At 38.8% G+C, this 16,852-nt stretch overlaps 4 protein-coding genes across 4 annotated transcripts; 3 read left to right on the top strand and 1 right to left on the bottom strand.

The window, feature by feature from the left end:
- The first annotated feature begins 1,741 nt into the window (after nt 1-1,741).
- On the top strand, nt 1,742-2,681 carry LOC130740143 (uncharacterized). The gene has a single exon (XM_057592651.1). The coding sequence runs from the start codon at nt 1,808-1,810 to the stop codon at nt 2,459-2,461; it is 654 nt and encodes a 217-aa protein (XP_057448634.1). The 5' UTR covers nt 1,742-1,807; the 3' UTR covers nt 2,462-2,681.
- A 6,809-nt stretch (nt 2,682-9,490) lies between these two features.
- LOC130740141 (putative gamma-glutamylcyclotransferase At3g02910) lies at nt 9,491-10,159 on the top strand. Its single transcript, XM_057592648.1, has one exon. It carries the CDS (start codon nt 9,523-9,525, stop codon nt 10,030-10,032), a length of 510 nt encoding a protein of 169 aa, XP_057448631.1. The 5' UTR covers nt 9,491-9,522; the 3' UTR covers nt 10,033-10,159.
- A 420-nt stretch (nt 10,160-10,579) lies between these two features.
- LOC130740142 (uncharacterized) lies at nt 10,580-11,561 on the bottom strand. Its single transcript, XM_057592649.1, has 3 exons — nt 11,404-11,561; nt 11,124-11,261; nt 10,580-11,006 (listed from the first exon to the last, which is right to left on the bottom strand). Exons 1-3 carry the CDS (start codon nt 11,430-11,432, stop codon nt 10,826-10,828), a joined length of 348 nt encoding a protein of 115 aa, XP_057448632.1. The 5' UTR covers nt 11,433-11,561; the 3' UTR covers nt 10,580-10,825.
- A 3,720-nt stretch (nt 11,562-15,281) lies between these two features.
- Nucleotides 15,282-16,442, top strand: LOC130740140 (glycine-rich cell wall structural protein 1.8-like). The gene has a single exon (XM_057592647.1). It carries the CDS (start codon nt 15,331-15,333, stop codon nt 16,207-16,209), a length of 879 nt encoding a protein of 292 aa, XP_057448630.1. The 5' UTR covers nt 15,282-15,330; the 3' UTR covers nt 16,210-16,442.
- The last annotated feature ends 410 nt before the right edge of the window (nt 16,443-16,852 follow it).

Raw genomic sequence — 16,852 nt, 5'->3', positions numbered from 1 at the left:
TTCGTCCCTGTGGTTGTGTCGCCGTCTGAAATTAGTCCCTCCCCGGAAAATTTAAAAATCTAAGTCCTCACGTTTGGAAAGTGTGTGGAGCAGGTCCTCATCGGAGTTGGGAGCTCCGGCGAGTGATCAATAGGCTTGCTGACTAGATAATTTTTTCTGACGTGGCATTAAAAAAAATAAAAAATAAAATAAAAAATAAATAAACGATTTAATTAACCCAAATCCCCCTAAATTAACCCAAATCCCAATTTCAAACCCTAAGATCATTCCCAATTTCCCCAAATTAGGGTTCCCTGCTTCTGTTTCTTCTTCTTCTCTCCTCTTCATCATCTCTTCTTCTTCACCACCCCAACCCCAACAGCCACCACCCCCAACAAACGCCCACCACCACTCACTAAAACCTCAACCTCAACCTCCACCCCCAACCATAACCGCGACTTTCTCCAGCTCGACACACACCCACCTCACCCTCACCCTCGCCGTCGTCGGAGCTTCACGAGGTGGAGATTGGTGACGGCGGCGCTGGGTTAGGGCAGCAAGAAGCAGCAGCGACGAAGGCAATCGGAGGTGGTGGCGTGTAGAGCTTCAGATCGGAGAGGGAGATGGCGATGGCACAGACAAGGTCTGGAGAAGAGGAGGTGACGGCGGCGCGAGGCTCTCGATCTGCCCTTTGCTCTTGTTTTGCTTCTTCTTCTTCTTTCTTTGTCAGTCTCTCTTTGGTGTTCGTGTGGTCGTCGTATGAAAAGGGAAGTAAATGGTTGCTGGGTTGTTAAGGTTGCAGGAGGTGGGGGTGGGTTTCAGGGTGGTGGTGGTGACTGGCGGGTCTGGTTGGGTTTGGGTGGTGGTTTCTCGGTGGCTGGGTATGGGTGGGGTTGGTGGGTTGTTGAGCTTGCTGGAGGTGGGGGTGGATTTCTGGGTGATGGTGGCTGGGTTCGTAGGTGAAGATGAAAAGGGACGTGGTGGCTGGTTAGGGGAATTGATTTTGTTTAGAATTCATTTGGGGAACTGATTTTGTTTAGAATTAATTTGGGGAATTGATTTTGTTAATTAATTTAGGGTTTATTTGGGTAATTAATTTGACATGTAATTTTTTAATTTTTTTTCTCTTGCCACGTCAGCCTCATTTATCTAGTCAGCATGCCTATTCATCACCGGGCTCCGGCGAGGACCGGCTCCAGACTTATTGCAAACGAGAGGACCCAGATTTGTAAATTTTCCGAGGAGGGACTAATTTCAGACGACGAGACAAAGGCGGGGACCAAGTAGATGATTAACCCTAAAAGAAATGAACATATATATTGATTTTCTTGTTTTATTATTCAGATCAAGGTAAAAATCAATGAAGAGTAATATGAAAAGTGAGCATTATGAAGTAATAATCTTACTGATAGTGGAACCCTATCATTCGCTGTTTGGTTGCTTAGAAGTCCCATCACAGATGTGAAAATGCCCACGACGACAACTCCCTCCCATCCCCTTCACCTCTTTCTTTTAAAAGTTAAAACACTCACCAATGGCTTTCCTGTTAATTTGAACCTGACCAGGGACCAAATCATAATCATAAAATAAAATAACCACTCCCCCACTCACCATCATTCAAAGCAATTGACCCGAACCGTTACTCAAAACGCGGCGTTTGTTCACCAAACAGTCACTATTACTAACCCTAGTTAACAATGCCCCCTCATATCCTTAACCATGGTTAACTACACTTCTTTTATATTCCTCACCCACGCAACTCAGAAAAAAAAACGATTCACCAACAAAGAATAACAGAGAGAGAAAAAGCTCAACCTGGAAGACGAAAATGGCGTTATACATCGACGAAGAAGAGGTTTGGAAGTGCACCAAACACCCTTCCAAGCGGAGGAAGACCGGAATCTGCGCCACCTGCCTCCGTGACCGCCTTGTTATTCTCTGCCCTGACTGCGCTACCGTCCGCCCCTGCTCCTGCTCCGCCGCCACGTCCTCCTCTTCCTCCTCCTCTGGAGACGGCACCGGCTCGGTTGGAAAAGTCAATAATCTCATCGAGAAGGACCCAGGGCTCCGTCGCTCGCGCTCCTTAGCGATTCCGTTTCTCCGGTCGCGGTCGAGATTCTCTGGTGGTGATAGGGTGTTGGATCCTGGTACCGCGAGGGAATCGCCGGCTGTTAACGGGAGCAGGTCTGCGAGGTCGTTTTGGTCAATGTTTAAGCCGCCGAGAAGCAACAAGGGCAGCGAGTCAGAGCACGGCTGGGATGTGAAGAAAGTGTTGGCGGAGGAACTCGACGTCGACGGCGGCGATGCGAGTCAAAAGGCGGTGATGGCGAGGTCAAGGTCGGTGGCGGTTTTTGGCGGCGATGGAGAATTGAGACCGCGGACGAAGGGGAGAGGGTGGTCCTTTCCGAGCCCGATGAAGGTTTTCCGGCAGTCCAAGGCGTCTAAAGTTGTTCAGGAGCGGTCTCCTTTGTACAGAGGTTGAATTTTTGTAGATTAAGTTATAATAATAATAATAAAATGATAGTAATAACAACACTTTATATATATTAACTCAAAATATTTATTTTACTAAGCACTTGATTATTGTAATCTCCATTCTAATCCTACTGTTATGCCTCATGATTTGGCTGGAATTGTTGGATTTACAGATACAAAATTACAAATACTAATAGTGACAGAAAGAAAAGAGTATTGTTGTTTCATTAAGTTGTACACTTTGTGTATCTTGTGTAATTTTGGGGATAGATTGTGAATTTATGATCTCCAAAATTATTTCTGAAATTTAGTCAATGTTCATTACCTCTCTGTTGTAAAACTCATTCTCTTTGAAATTGTTAACAATGGCAACAGATAGTTGTGAGTTTAACCTTTTGCTTTAGTGTTGACGCACTAAGTGGTAGGGGACGCATTAAACAGTAGGAGACACAAGACTGAATTATTTTTATTTGTGAATCATGCAAAGGGACCAATTGTTTTAATGCTGCACTGTGGTGTGCAGTACTTGGTTGTGAGCGTTAACTGCCCTATAATTAGTGCAAATGATATTATTTGATATGTTTGGTCCCACTAAACATGTGGTTCCCAGCTTATTAATCATAAAATGTTTTTTATCTATTTCTTTCTCCTTGTTTTAGGGTGTGTTTCTGGATGTATTAGCCGTAATGTTATATATTAATGCGCCAGAGTACCTCCTGAGCTGTTTAAAATCTTTTTATAAAAGTTGAAATTGCCTTTTTGAATGAAGGAACCATCAACCAATACCAGTACTTGATTGTTGGTATGCACTGAGAATGTCGTGGAATTCAGTATAATCGATTGGTAATTTGACACTTTAGATGTTCAATTCCATCAAGTTAGCTTGAATGAGTTGTACCACAAATTATTTAACACCTGTACTTTTAAAAAAAAATGCAACATACGTAACAATTATGTATATACGACAAAATACTTCTATTTACGTATAATTTATGTATCAGCCTCAAAAGATAACAACATTTACAAAATGATCAAAATCTGAGAAAGAAAGAGGAGAATTGAAATATCATAGTTTCCAGGAACAAAGGGAAATCCAATATTAGCCCCACCCTCCTTTGCAACAATTATCCAAATCTGTAATGCTGCACCACCATTGTCATATATATATATATATATATATATAGCAGCCTCGCAAGCCATTCCTTTATGTGTACATCAAAAATTATAATGACAACAGACCTATGTTGAGTCATTGTAAAACCCACAAATTGCTCCAAGAGAATTTGCCCCAACGAATTGCAAGTGAAAATCTACCTCAAGAAACCAACAAATTGCCCCAAAATTGGAAAACCCACAAATTGAATGAAACCCAGAAAAGTTGAAGATTTGTTCTTAAGAGGTTTTGTTCCAAATTGAAACATACAAGATCGAAACTTTATCATTGTTTTGTTCAAAACTTTATCACCGTCTGAAGCCCTCTTTCTCCTCCCTCGATGTCTCTCTCGATCTACCGATCTCTCAGTTCTGAGTTTGGTTCTGGGTTTGTGCTGGTTGTGGAGGCTGATTCGAAGCTTGGTGAACCACGGTTCAGATCTGGAGTCTGGACGATGTTGGAAGATTTGCGACCCAATCAAGAAGAAGAAGGGTGGTGGTGCGGTGGTTGGAAACGGGGGTGATAACCTAATTTGGGCATGCTCTATTTATTCTAGGATGAAGAAGGAGATAAGAAGAGAGTGAAGTGCTTATTAAAAACTAAATAAAAAATATGTGGGTTGTATATACAAAACTAAAAAATACGAGGCTCAATACATGATTGTTTAAAATTAATATTCAATCACCACTTACTTATCCATGTCAACACAGATGTATTAATATTATTGGCCCACATCACTAGTGTATGGTACACTCGTCTGAATGTTGGGGCACCGGAGTAAGCACCCTCAATCAAAATAAAATATCACTTTAATCTAATTATAGCAGATAAAATTTTCAGCTTGATTGCAAGGGATTGATTAGCATGAATATAGGAATTATGATAGACTCAAAGAAACAAAAGGTTAGTTTGAGGGGATAATCAATCACACTGAAATTGAGACACAATCTAGACTCCCATGGGAGGTAGCATTGGAGAACTTTCTAGTTTCTAGCTTCTACAACTAATAAGCAATGCCACATATAGGTTAGCTGGGTCTTTGACCCGCTCTGTTGAAAAAAAAAATGCCACATGGGAGTAAATTAAAAGGCTTACAAGCCATGAAAGTAGTTCGTGAAGACAGAGGATTCAAGTATCTTCATGAATATAAAGACAGAATATTGAATCTCAATATGGAATATGCAATGCAATAAAACATGAAACCCTTCTTTCAATTCTTTGTGCCCCTTTTCAATTCTATGCTAAGGTTTATTGTACTTTTGCTTCCCTAATAGTATCAATTTTGTCTAGCTTAATAAAGAGACAAAACTATTATAATCTTAGGTATTTTTTAAGGTTTAATTGCATTTTAATCTCTATTTAACTTGATTGTGCAACATGAATCTTTAATGTTCAAAGCGAATTCATTGGATACCAAATTTTATTGATGTATGTGATTTAAATTAGCATTGCTTTTTTTCTTAAAGCTTGAGTGTTGTAGCAGCCATTCTTTAAAGTGTCCCGGCGTCAAAATTCCTGCACATCAAATCAAGGAGAAAAGGGGTGAAGAAACAAAATAAAATCCTAGAAATGAAAAATGTACAAACTACTTCTAAAGCACATTTAAAATTCTAAAGTACGAATAATGATTCATAGACATAGGAATAGTAGAAACACCCCAAACACCCCTTTTTCCTGTGGATTTGGCCAAATAATACACTGAACTAACCACCTAAATACACATGACTAACCATAAAGCACATAACCGTGTAAAGTTGAAATTCCTAAATTAGGGATTTGGCCAAATAATACACTGAACTAACCACCTAAATACACATGACTAACCATAAAGCATAGAACCGTGTAAAGTTGAAATTCCTAAATTAGGGATTTGGCCAAATAATACACTGAACTAACCACCTAAATACACATGACTAACCATAAAGCAACTTACATTACATATATACAATGTTTTTGAACAAAATCTTAATTTTTTTTGATTAATTTCCCTAGAAAAAAGAAAGAATGAAAAGTCTTCGTCCTGTTAATTGGGAGCAATTATTCTGTTTTCTTTCTTGCGATCATATCACTTTAACGTGGATCCCATAAACATTGACCAGATTGGATCAATCATTCTTTGGGAATGGAAAGCATATATAGCACTCGTGATTCAATACAGAGTACGTGCTATCATATTTATATTCAGGAAAAAACATTGTCCAAGTAAGCTTCATCAGCTAGCAGACCAAGCATTGAAAACGAAACATGCAACAGTATCCACAGGGAAAAGCACAAAATATCTAGGAGAAAGAAAGAACAAGAATCCTGATGAATGTTTGATCATATGCAGGATCTTAACAAGAAAATGGGAAAGTACGTGCAGACCTATTTATGTACAAGCGCGCATGGATCATAGTCCCTAGTCCCCCCTAGTGAATGGTAACTCTCCTTTGCTTTGGCGAACAGGAACACGCCACAGAGAATAACTAAGGCATGTTTTCTCTCTTTACCTCAAACCCAAGTTTGAAGTTCATGTCCCCACGCAGTCACTTGGGGTGACAACATTCCATGTGCTTTCTGACCCCTCCTACACGTGAACTTGTCCGTGCATGCTTGATCACACTGAACCTGGCTTTCGGCTTTTTAACAACATGCCGCCATTAATCTCAGTTTCGGATAACGAGCGCACACGTACATCTTGATCGTTCTTACCACTTCCATCTCTCTTTTAAACGTGTTTCATCCTTGGGCCAAAGGATTCCGTGCTAAGCAGATGCGACACGCATATGCACACGAATGACCAATAATATATAGTCAATCTCTTCAGAATCACAAACTTTTTTCTATACGGGAAATATAATAAAAAATCAAATTATGGACTAAAGCCAGGAATCACAAGCTTTCTGTCTGCCTCTTTATCTCTCCCAAAAGCAAACTCAAAGAAACACTCTTTCAGTTCATCTTACTACAAGGAGATCCCAAGAAATTAGCTTTCAAATCTTAATTGGATGTCTACCAAACTAATTAAGTTTTGTAAACTTCAATTTAAAAAATAGAGTTCAATTACAAGTGGTTTAGTGTGATTTATGTTTGAAAACAATTGTTCACGAATTATCTTGTATTTAAAGCCATTGAGCGTACATGCTTAAAGAGCTTGAAGAGTTGTGTCCTCTCGAGCTACGTGACACTTGATTATATATAACCTTGCCACCAATAAGAGAAGTCGTTTCTGAAAATACCTCAACATTAAAGGGCACTAGGTAAACCGATGGGAACCTAAGGACCCAAGGGTAGTAATTCTCCGTGATAAATACTCGTATGTAACCGTCCCTGAGATTTAAGTTGTTATTGACCATACGTTGTATTCCCCCCATTCCTTATTAACTGTCCATTTTGAAGGAAAAAATTTGTTCATATATATCTACCCACTTAGAGTTTCAAGAGAGCATTAATTGATGTTTTTCCAAGAAATTCTCTTACAGAAACAATAAATGAAGAAAGATAAAATAATACATTCTAAATGGTGAAATATGAAAATAAATAATACTTTTATGAAAATCAACACAATTAATTGTTTTACTTAATTTGTGTGAATCTTCTCTTCCTAGATAGATATATAGGAACAGAGGGAGTATAATTTTGTGGGGTTTAAGCACCCCTTGTACTTCTTTACTAATTCAACCTTTTGGCTTTCCAAAAAAAAAAGTTATCATACACACGCTGGCTTTTGACGTCGGTATGCTTAAAGAGCTTCAACAACTGAAGAATAGGTAGAGTGGCAAGTGGAATCCCTTCTCTTTATAGAAATAGAGGAGGCTGAGGGGAACTTCTTACTAGTGTTGTGAGAAAAACCTTCTTCATGGCTACCTTTGGGATGTTCAAACATTTCTTTAAAACTCTTCGAGGTTTTGGAAGGATTGAAATGCACCTTCGAAAGGAGTGACAATGAAATTCTTTCACTAGTCTCATGAGCTTTCTAGAAGCTATTAGGATCGGAGTCAATAGGATTCACCTATAATATGTGTTGAGGAAATGAGTAGAAGGAATAGGCACACAACTTTCATTGTTCACATATCACATATGTTCAAATATTTGATGTTGTTGCGCATGAAGCGAAGGCCTCTCCTCATTTAATTTAGTCCTTTCGATACATTAGGACCCAGTTAAGATCTAAACTACTAGTATAGTTGTTTTTTCTATTAGTTGCGATGTGAATTGGTTGAGGGAAAGAAAATGATCGTCTTTAAAAAAAGGGTAATCGCGTTATATTCAGGGAAGAAATATCCTCACCCATGTAATAAAACACACATATTGATATCGAAACTCTCAACAACCCCAATAGACAAGGGGAAGACCTATAAAAAGACAAAGATATTAAAGCTAGAAAAAAAAAATTCACTAGTGCTGATTAAGAATCTGAGCTTAGTGATTTATCCTCGGAGCTTAAGACTTTCGGAGTCTAGTTTTACAAAATGAATCTCGACTCTCGAAGGTCTAAAGTTAATAAAATGGTAAAAGTTACTCCCTCCGTTCCAAAACCATTGTAGTTTAATGGTTATGCACAAAGTTTAAAAGTTCATTAATTAATGTTATAATTTGACTGAAACACCCTTATTTAATACGAGTTATATGAAAGAGAGAGAATGAAAATCATTGGTCAACTAATTGGTGAGAATTGTAATTGGTGGAAGTAAGAGATGATACTTGAGAGATATAATATTAAATGAGGACATGAATGAAAGAGAATGAGATAAAGTGTTTTGGATATGTAAAACAACATTGGTTTTAGAACAAAATAAAAAGGTTAAAACTACAATAGTTTTGAAACGGAGGAAGTAAGAACTTTCAACAGAAAAGAAAAGCCGGAAGACAAGTTGGATTGAAGTTAAACCATGTATTGTTCGATTCAATTAAATGTAGAAATTAAACCCTCAAACACATTGATACAATATTTTAATATTGTTAAGTCACCAAAAAAGTCTATAAAAATTTCTTGTCTTAATTTTGGTTTATCAGCTTCCGCTTTGAGTTTTGAACTCAAAGATTACCCTCGTTTTATATATTGAAAAAAAAAACAATATGAATTTCAGCAACAATGTTCACACAATAATGTTTCTTACACACCTCTCATTTGAGGTGGAAGAGGTAGAATAAAGAGAGAGATAAAAAGAAAAAAAAATGAGAAAGAGAAAATATGAGATATGATAGATGATAAGATAAGAGAGATAGAAACAAAAGAGGTGAAAATGAAGTGTTTAAAAAATGAGGTGTGTATATACCATTACTCATGTTCACATCATGGGCTATAGTTTCATGCCATATCCATTATTGTTGAGTTTGGTGTGTTACATGATTTGAAGGCCACTGGCGTGTTACATGATTTGGAGTAGTATACAATGGATGGGGTCCATTGTAAAATTAGAATTTCGGTCTAGACCTTAACAAACACGGTGTTACTCGCTGGGCTTCTTTTGTTTGGTGATTGATATTGAGTTTTCAGCAAAGCAAGTTGCCCCATCCATGAAAAATCACTATCCCATCTCTCCACCATGACATGAGACTTAATAATTCATATTTAGTAGTAACGTTTGTTAAACAAACTGTGCATAATGAATTACCACTTCGTTTTAAGCTATTTGGTTTATCTTAAGTGGTTGAAGTTTCCATTCCCAACTTTTAGGCAGTCCCTCACCTACCGTTTAATGCGCTAATAGTGAAAGATGAATTAGTCTCACCGTTATCACTCTCGGCCGTTGGATGACAACGAATAAGTAGCATTTATTAAAAGTTTTGTATGGGCCTAGGTGGTTTGTTGAAATCTTTCTATCTTAGGGCCCAAGCCCATGCAAAAACGTAAATGGGCCTAACAATGAAGCTGAAGATTCTGAGAATAAGAAAGGAAGGTCAATGGAAGTGAGAAAGCAGAGGAGCGAAGCATGGCGAGAGAGGGAGAGGTTGAAAATGCGAAACCGAGAGCTCACATGTTGTTCGTATACGGCACGCTGAAGCGAGGGTTCCCTAACTACGGTCTAATGGAGGATCTGATCGGCGAAGACGACGCCGTTTTCGTGGGAACTTTCTACACCGAGCAGCCGTATCCGCTGGTGTGCGGGCCACACGGCATCCCGTATTTGATCAACCTGCCCGGGAAGGGGCACCGGGTGAAGGGGGAGGTGTATGCTGTCTCGGATGCGGCGGTGGCTCGGCTGGACGAGTTTGAAGGAGTGAGTGGCGGGTATTACGAGCGGGTTGCGGTGGTGGTGGAGGAGGGAGGGGAGAAGGTGGAGGCGGAGGCGTATTTTGGGCACAGGAGGTTTGGGGAGGTGTTGTGGAAGATGAAGGGGGAGATGGGATTGAAGGAGTATGGGGAGAATGAAGCGAGTGAGTATGTGAGGAAAGGGGATAGGCTTGGTGGTAGAAACACTATTCTTGACCTGGTTAGTTAATTGAAGTTAGTTGTTACTTTGTGTTGTTGTGTCTTCTTCACTCTTTTGTTATTTGTGTTTTTTCTTCTTTTCTTACATATGTGTAAAGTTCTAAATATATAAATATATATATGTTATTGTATTATCATTATGCTTCTATAAAAAGGAGTGATTAAAGTCACACAAGGTTATGATAATTAGTGTTGGCGTGACGCTATATTTTATTTAGTGTCGACTTAACGTTGTTATAGATTCTTAAAATTACTAATTTAGCGGCGGTCAAAACTATTGACGCTACATTAGCGCCATATAAGCCTACCCATAATCGATGTTACATGTTTGATAAGATGAGTGACACTATCATTGCAACTGGACAGGAATGTTGCTGCAGGCATTACAAGATGAGAGTGCCTCACAAATTTTAATGAACACTTGCTATGATACTAATAAGCAAAGATGATAGATTAAGGGATTAATAAGCAAAATAGTGAAAATACTAATTAAAAAGTGTCGATCACAATAGTAAAAAATGGTTGTTTGAATTTTTAGGTTGAAAGTTCGATTCCTATTCTCAATGAAACATTTGGCATTCATCTTAGGATCCTTTATTTGGTAATGTAACTGCTCAAGGCACAAACAAATTGGCAACCAACAACTTCATTACTTATCACACACAACACTGGTAACAGCTCCTTTGCTCAACACAATTTATTTTATAGCTGCTTGTTTTTTCACACCATTTTTTTCACACTTTTATACCTTCAGTTTACTACACATTCACTTGACTTCCCCTGATTCATTTCTCTCGAGTCAATTAAACAGTACAAGCACAGTTATACTCTTGAGAGCATTCAACAAAGCCCTTGCCTGAACCTTTTTCTGGGCCTTCAGTCCTGGTAATCTCACAACTCCACCCTTCACCACACTTGCAGAATGCTTCGCCGCCACTACTGCCACTGCTACTCACCACATCTTTGGACACAGTTTCACCTTCCCTGCACGCATGCGAATTTCATAGCAGAGCTAGTTATAAACAAATTCAAATGCTCAAGTTAACATAGAGGCTAAAATAATCAAAACAAGTGATTAAGACACATAATATGATAACATACATTGTACAGGTGCAATTTTCACCGCATTTAACATAAACTTTTCCAGCATCAGGCCCATCAGTTCTAGTAATCACACATGTCCAACCTTCACCCATCTTGCAGAACACGTTGCCCAAGCCTGCAGGCTTCTTAACTTCCCTGCACATAGATAATTTTGAACATATAATTCAGGTGTCAGACATGCATATAGAAGATTATTGGTGATACAAATTAGTAAACTACATGTAAATGAAATGAATTATGACTAAAAAAGGAGCAATTAGAAATATAGGAAATTAACCTGAGAGGCTCCTGCTGCTGGGACTCCATATTCTCAGAATATTATGAATTTGTTGTTTGTTGCACATTATTTTGCTCTATACCATTTATATATAAGAACAATTGCTCGAGAATGAGGTAAATAAAAAGACAAAAATACCCTCTGGTATTAATAATTGAACAGCCTTTCACTTTAGGGTAGGACAATGCTGTCCTTGAACTTTCAGCTAAAAATGAAATATATCTTGACAGATAACGATTATGTATTAATCATCCGCCCATCATAGTGCGCCTTATCATTACTTGCAAGTTGCAAGGAAAAATGCAAAATAGAAGAGACTGGAACACGGGATGGTCCATTTCTTAAATGGCCAAATGCGATTGGAGTAGAAGAAAAGCAAGTTTGAAAATGCAGACAAGGCCGGCCCAACACCAAATGAGGCCTAAAGCGTATTTTAATTTTGGGGGCCTTGAAACATGTTTGATCTAATATAAAATTTTGTTAATTTTAATTTTGGGGGCCTTTTTTACTTAAGGAAATAAATCGGAGGCCTTTTTTACTTAAGAAAAAACAAAAAAAATTGGAGGCCTAAAGCCCTTACTTGGGTGGCTTTACCCTTGGGCCGGCCCTGAATGCAGATTGCAGAATGCTTGGTGAATAAAACCAACTCACTAGCTACTCAAGTAAAATTTCTAAGAAAAAAATGTTGATCACATCTATAAGAAATAACTTCCATCTCATAATCATTCAAATGAAATATGAGTATTAATACAAAGACTGAATCATTGATCGGTCCTCAACTTTCTTTTCTCTTTTTGGTCAAGATCCTCAAGTTTCAAAGTTCAAACATCCTATACACAGCCAAAAATAAAATAATTATTTATTTCATATTTTGTTACGAGCCCAGGCCCAAATCAGATAGATGAGGGACAACCCAAATTGAGAGCAGGAGGCCAGATCGAGAGCATCGCAGGCCTGCTTGGTAGAACTGGAAGTATTTCAGGGGAACACTTTTTTTTTTCTTCCTTCAAGGTATTTAACACAGGCAATCATAACACTAATTTACTTGAGGTTCCGACCTCATATTAAGTGAAGTGAATAAGTACTTCCTAGGAATAAATACTTAAGAAGTTTAATTATCTATCAATTGTGCTAATATATACTCCAAAAACATTCAAGGAAGGTTAACAACACATAATTTCCAATACATTTTTTCAATTACATTTTATCATAAAAAACTCATGAATTTCACCAAATAATATATACAAGTTCTATTGTCAACATCTCTATCTACACGATCAGTATTATTCGTACCTTAATGAAATTCATGAGTTTCACGTAATAAATATTAAAAAAAGGAATTAAAATGTGCCTTTTCACTGAAAGTGACTTTATTATCAATTTTGATAGAAAATTATTACTAGCATATTTTATTTTTAATTGGCAGAGAGTCACACACAGCCCATGATTGTTTTTTAAAGAGCTTTTTTCTTGGTCAAGAGTAATGAAATAAAAAAGTGGCAAACCCATTTATTTTTTGGTCGCAAGTAGAAAGCCCATAGAATGTGTTGCGTTACCATTTTCTTATGTCTTTTTTATACGGTTAAGCAGCAAGCCCATGGTGTCAAAATTGAAAAGCTGCAAGCCCATTAGATGAGTTGCAATTTATTTTTTATTTATTACATCAGTTGCCACTTATGTTGTGTACTCCTTAACTGCTTTTTAGTTTTATTAGACTTTTTTGGGTTTAAGTGTTTAACCCATGTATTGTGTACAATCTTGTTCGACTCGTGTATGACCTCTTTTTTTTATCAAGTGTCCGACTTAAGGGAGAGGCTAAGTGGGCCGAGAAATATGACATCAAAGTTTGGTTCGTAATGATTGCAACCTCGCTTAGATGATGTAGTGGGACACGTTGCTTCTATCTAATGGTTATGTGTGCAAACATTTCTGAAATTGTGATTGTTCCGGCTTGGCTTGAACATGTAGACAACTGCCCTTAAAGAGAGATGTAGTGGTAGCCCGTTTTAATTTGTAGGTATGTGATGCCTGTAGCATCTTAGGGCTTTCTTAGATGTATTTCTGTGATGATGCTTGGCACCATTGATGTATTAAGTTACATTTATTGACGCCCTTCGATGAGCAAAATGTTTTTGCTTTAACTTTTTCTAAGCTATCATTTTTGTGAAAAGTTTTCAATTTATTGTTTCCCCTCCCCAAGTTTAAGTTTAAGTACTCGTGTATACTAGGTATAAAAGACTCTCGACCGGGTAGGTCAAGTTAGTATGGTCTTTCTCCTTTTGAACAACTTCAGTTTTTTCTGTGCTGATTAGAAGAGGTGAGAGTCAAATACTCAAATTCGTAACCTATGTAAATTGTGAGAGATTGTAATGGGCCGGGGGATTACTAATACTAGTATAGTGATAATATGTTGTTATATATGCTGATAATTTCATTATTAGTTCTGAATAAACAAATCGTAAATGACTGAAAATGTATAAAGAAAACGGAATAGAAGGAATTACAAGAGCTTCTGCTTCTGCTTCTTCTAGTTGATCAAGTTACAGAATAAATCATCTCTGCTATGCTATCAGAAACTAATGTAGTCGGTGGGGGTATTGGGTATGTACATGCATTTGGTGTTTAAAGTCAAACACTGCTGCTGATCAGAGGCAGGAGTGGAATTAAAGAAACAATCCACTATAGAAACAGAACGAGATGGATGGGTCCCGCAATCGGCTTATTTGCATGTGATCATCCACTACATCATACATTACTTTCTTTCAATTGCATATACTTACTCTCCAGTACTGTTAAGGGTAAGCAGTAAATAAGTGCCTTCAAAAAATAAGCCTACAACAATCGTTAATCCAACAGCTATTCATCTGCAATATATGTTATGTTGTTCTTCATATATAGTCGTCTCATTTGAGTTTATTTCCACAGCTAACTACACAGAATTATAGATTACCTTATGTATCAAGTTTGCCTCATCATGACAACAATATTAGTTTGGTGCAGTAGCCAGTAATCATAATTAACCGAAAAAATTGACTATACTACTGGTCCTAGCTACTGTAGATTCAATATAAACTCTGTTTCCACTTCTCTGTGACCCTATAAACTCAGGGTCATGAGAAGTTTTCGCATTATTAAAAGGAAATAGTAAGGATACTTAGACATATAAATAGTGTTGACACTCATTTTATCACATTCATTACTTTTGTATCCCATCTTCTTTTTTCACTCTAAATGTGTGTTGGTTTTGATGTCTGCACTATGTAGATATCTACGAATTATTTTCTCAATGTAGGAGGAAGTTTAAAATATGCTCAAAAGCCTAGTGGAACATAAGGATAAACACACAGCATGAACAGGTGGTCGACATGCTAACATTTGAAGTAGAAAAAAATAAGCTACACTGGCCAGTGCTGTTAACATAGAGGAATGACTCGGACATCCATAAATGACACCCAGATAATTGCTTTAATTATTAGACAGATTAATTAGGCATTTAGGCTTATAACAAGCTATTGCCTTTTTTTATGAATAAAAGTTTGTGTCAGTTTGGCTTCGATCACCACCACATGTTAGAACGTGTCTTTGTCGCTTAAGGTACGTATAGATTGTCCACCAACACACCAACAGTGAGAATCAAACACCCAACCATTTGAAGAGAAGTGATTAGTCTTTAGCAACTGATCCAAAAGATGTTCTTGCCTAACACAGTCACAGTGAGAATAAGATGAAGCTAATGGTTGACAGCAAAAGCACACTAATAGTGTTAGTCTGTACTTGTATATCGGACCACCTTCTTCATGTGCTTGTTGGGCCGGCCACTCAATGCGCGCTTTTAGGCCCCTCCAATAGCGTAGTGGGCCTGCACGATTCCTATAAATACCCAGCTTGAATTCTCAAATCATATTGTGGGATTTCAAACACTTAGTAATGGCAACTTCTAAGGTTTTGAATAATGTTTTGCTTGTGTTATTGTGTTTAGGTGTGTGCTCTGCTGCCAGAACACTCCTCACTCTAGAGGCAGGCGTGGGCCTTGGCATTGGTGGTGATGTTGCTGTAGGTCTTGGTGGCGGTGGTGGTGGTGGTGGAGGAGGTACCGGTGGAGGTGGAGGTTATGGAGGCGGTGGAGATCATGGTGTAGGTGGGTATGGAGGAGGAGCTGGCGGAGGTGAAGGTGCGGGTGCAGGATATGGTGGTTCTGGTGGTGGTGGTGGTGGAGGAAAAGGAGGTGGTGGTGGGAGTGGAGGCGGTGGCGGTGGCGGTGATGAAGCGGGTGGATATGGAGGAGGGGCTGGCAAAGGAGGTGGTGCAGGGTATGGTCAAGGTGGAGCACATGGGGGTGGTGGTGGAGGTGGCAGTGGAGGAGGAGGAGGTGCAGGTGCAGGGGGTGCTGGCAGTGGTTATGGTGGTGGTGCAGGGAGTGGAGCCGGTGGTGGATATGGTGGATATGGTGGAGCAAGTGGTGGAGGAGGTGGAGGTGGGAGTGGTGGGGGTGCTGGAGGCGGTGCTGGTGGAGCACATGGAGGAGGATACGGTGGCGGTGAAGGAGCTGGTGGTGGATACGGCGGAGCAAGCGGTGGAGGAGGTGGAGGTGGGAGTGGTGGGGGTGCTGGAGGCGGTGCTGGTGGAGCACATGGAGGAGGATATGGCGGCGGTGAAGGAGCTGGTGGGGGATATGGTGGTGGCGGTGGTGGTGGCTCTGGTGGAGGTGCTGGTGGTGGTGGTGGTGGAGGAGGCGCACATGGTGGTGGATATGGAGCTGGGGGTGGAGGTGGCGCAGGTGGAGGCCACGGTGGATACTACCCCTGATGAGATTAAGTACACCTTGAAATTCTAATGCCAATCAAGCTGAAAGAAAAATACTAGCTCCTTGTGGCCATAGTTATTAGTAACTACAATAACAATATCATATGGTTACAAGGATGCTTATAAACTATTAACGTATTGTATTATGATTTGTAATTTTGTATGTTCCTGAATGTCAAACGGAAGCTGTACAAGGCTAAATTACTTCGATCAATATGTTATATTTGTATTTTTAATGTTTGTGATTCCATTCCTTCCATTGTTAGTCTTTTCATGTGAGCATCGTACAACAACCATTTGAGTAATCACAGTGTTTATTGAGTATAATTTAATTACATATATGCCTCTCACTAAGGTGGATAGAGATATATAAAATAATTAAGAAACCAGAAAAATAACATATATAGGACAATTACTTCTAAATATGCTGACAAAAATGGCAAGAGTGTTCATAGAGGCCGAGGTTTAATTTAGGGAATGTATCCTTACACTGCTAAATTGTCTCCACATACTCCTACTCCTACATTTGCATGAGCATAAGATTCACCTTCCATTTTAATCAGCAGTTCCCATATATCAAATATTCTTTTCTTTCCAGTTTTAATTCAAACTAGTGTTTTTTACCCACGCGTTGCACGAGAAATTT

The sequence above is a fragment of the Lotus japonicus genome, chromosome 2 (genome assembly GCF_012489685.1).
Source record: "Lotus japonicus ecotype B-129 chromosome 2, LjGifu_v1.2".
NCBI classification, from domain to species: domain Eukaryota; kingdom Viridiplantae; phylum Streptophyta; class Magnoliopsida; order Fabales; family Fabaceae; genus Lotus; species Lotus japonicus.
The sequence above is the reverse complement of the archived record's forward strand: the minus strand, read 5'-3'. Positions and strand labels throughout refer to the sequence as shown.

Bases quoted from the DNA above. Each gene is read 5' to 3' on its own strand.
- LOC130740143 (XM_057592651.1), top strand. From the start codon at position 1,808: ATGGCGTTATACATCGACGAAGAAGAGGTTTGGAAGTGCACCAAACAC.
- LOC130740141 (XM_057592648.1), top strand. From the start codon at position 9,523: ATGGCGAGAGAGGGAGAGGTTGAAAATGCGAAACCGAGAGCTCACATG.
- LOC130740142 (XM_057592649.1), bottom strand. From the start codon at position 11,432: ATGGAGTCCCAGCAGCAGGAGCCTCTCAG. The intron at 11,262-11,403 runs GTTAATTTCCTA...ATCTATGTGCAG, and splicing joins CAGCAGCAGGAGCCTCTCAG to GGAAGTTAAGAAGCCTGCAG. The intron at 11,007-11,123 runs GTATGTTATCAT...GCATGCGTGCAG, and splicing joins GAAAATTGCACCTGTACAAT to GGAAGGTGAAACTGTGTCCA.
- LOC130740140 (XM_057592647.1), top strand. From the start codon at position 15,331: ATGGCAACTTCTAAGGTTTTGAATAATGTTTTGCTTGTGTTATTGTGT.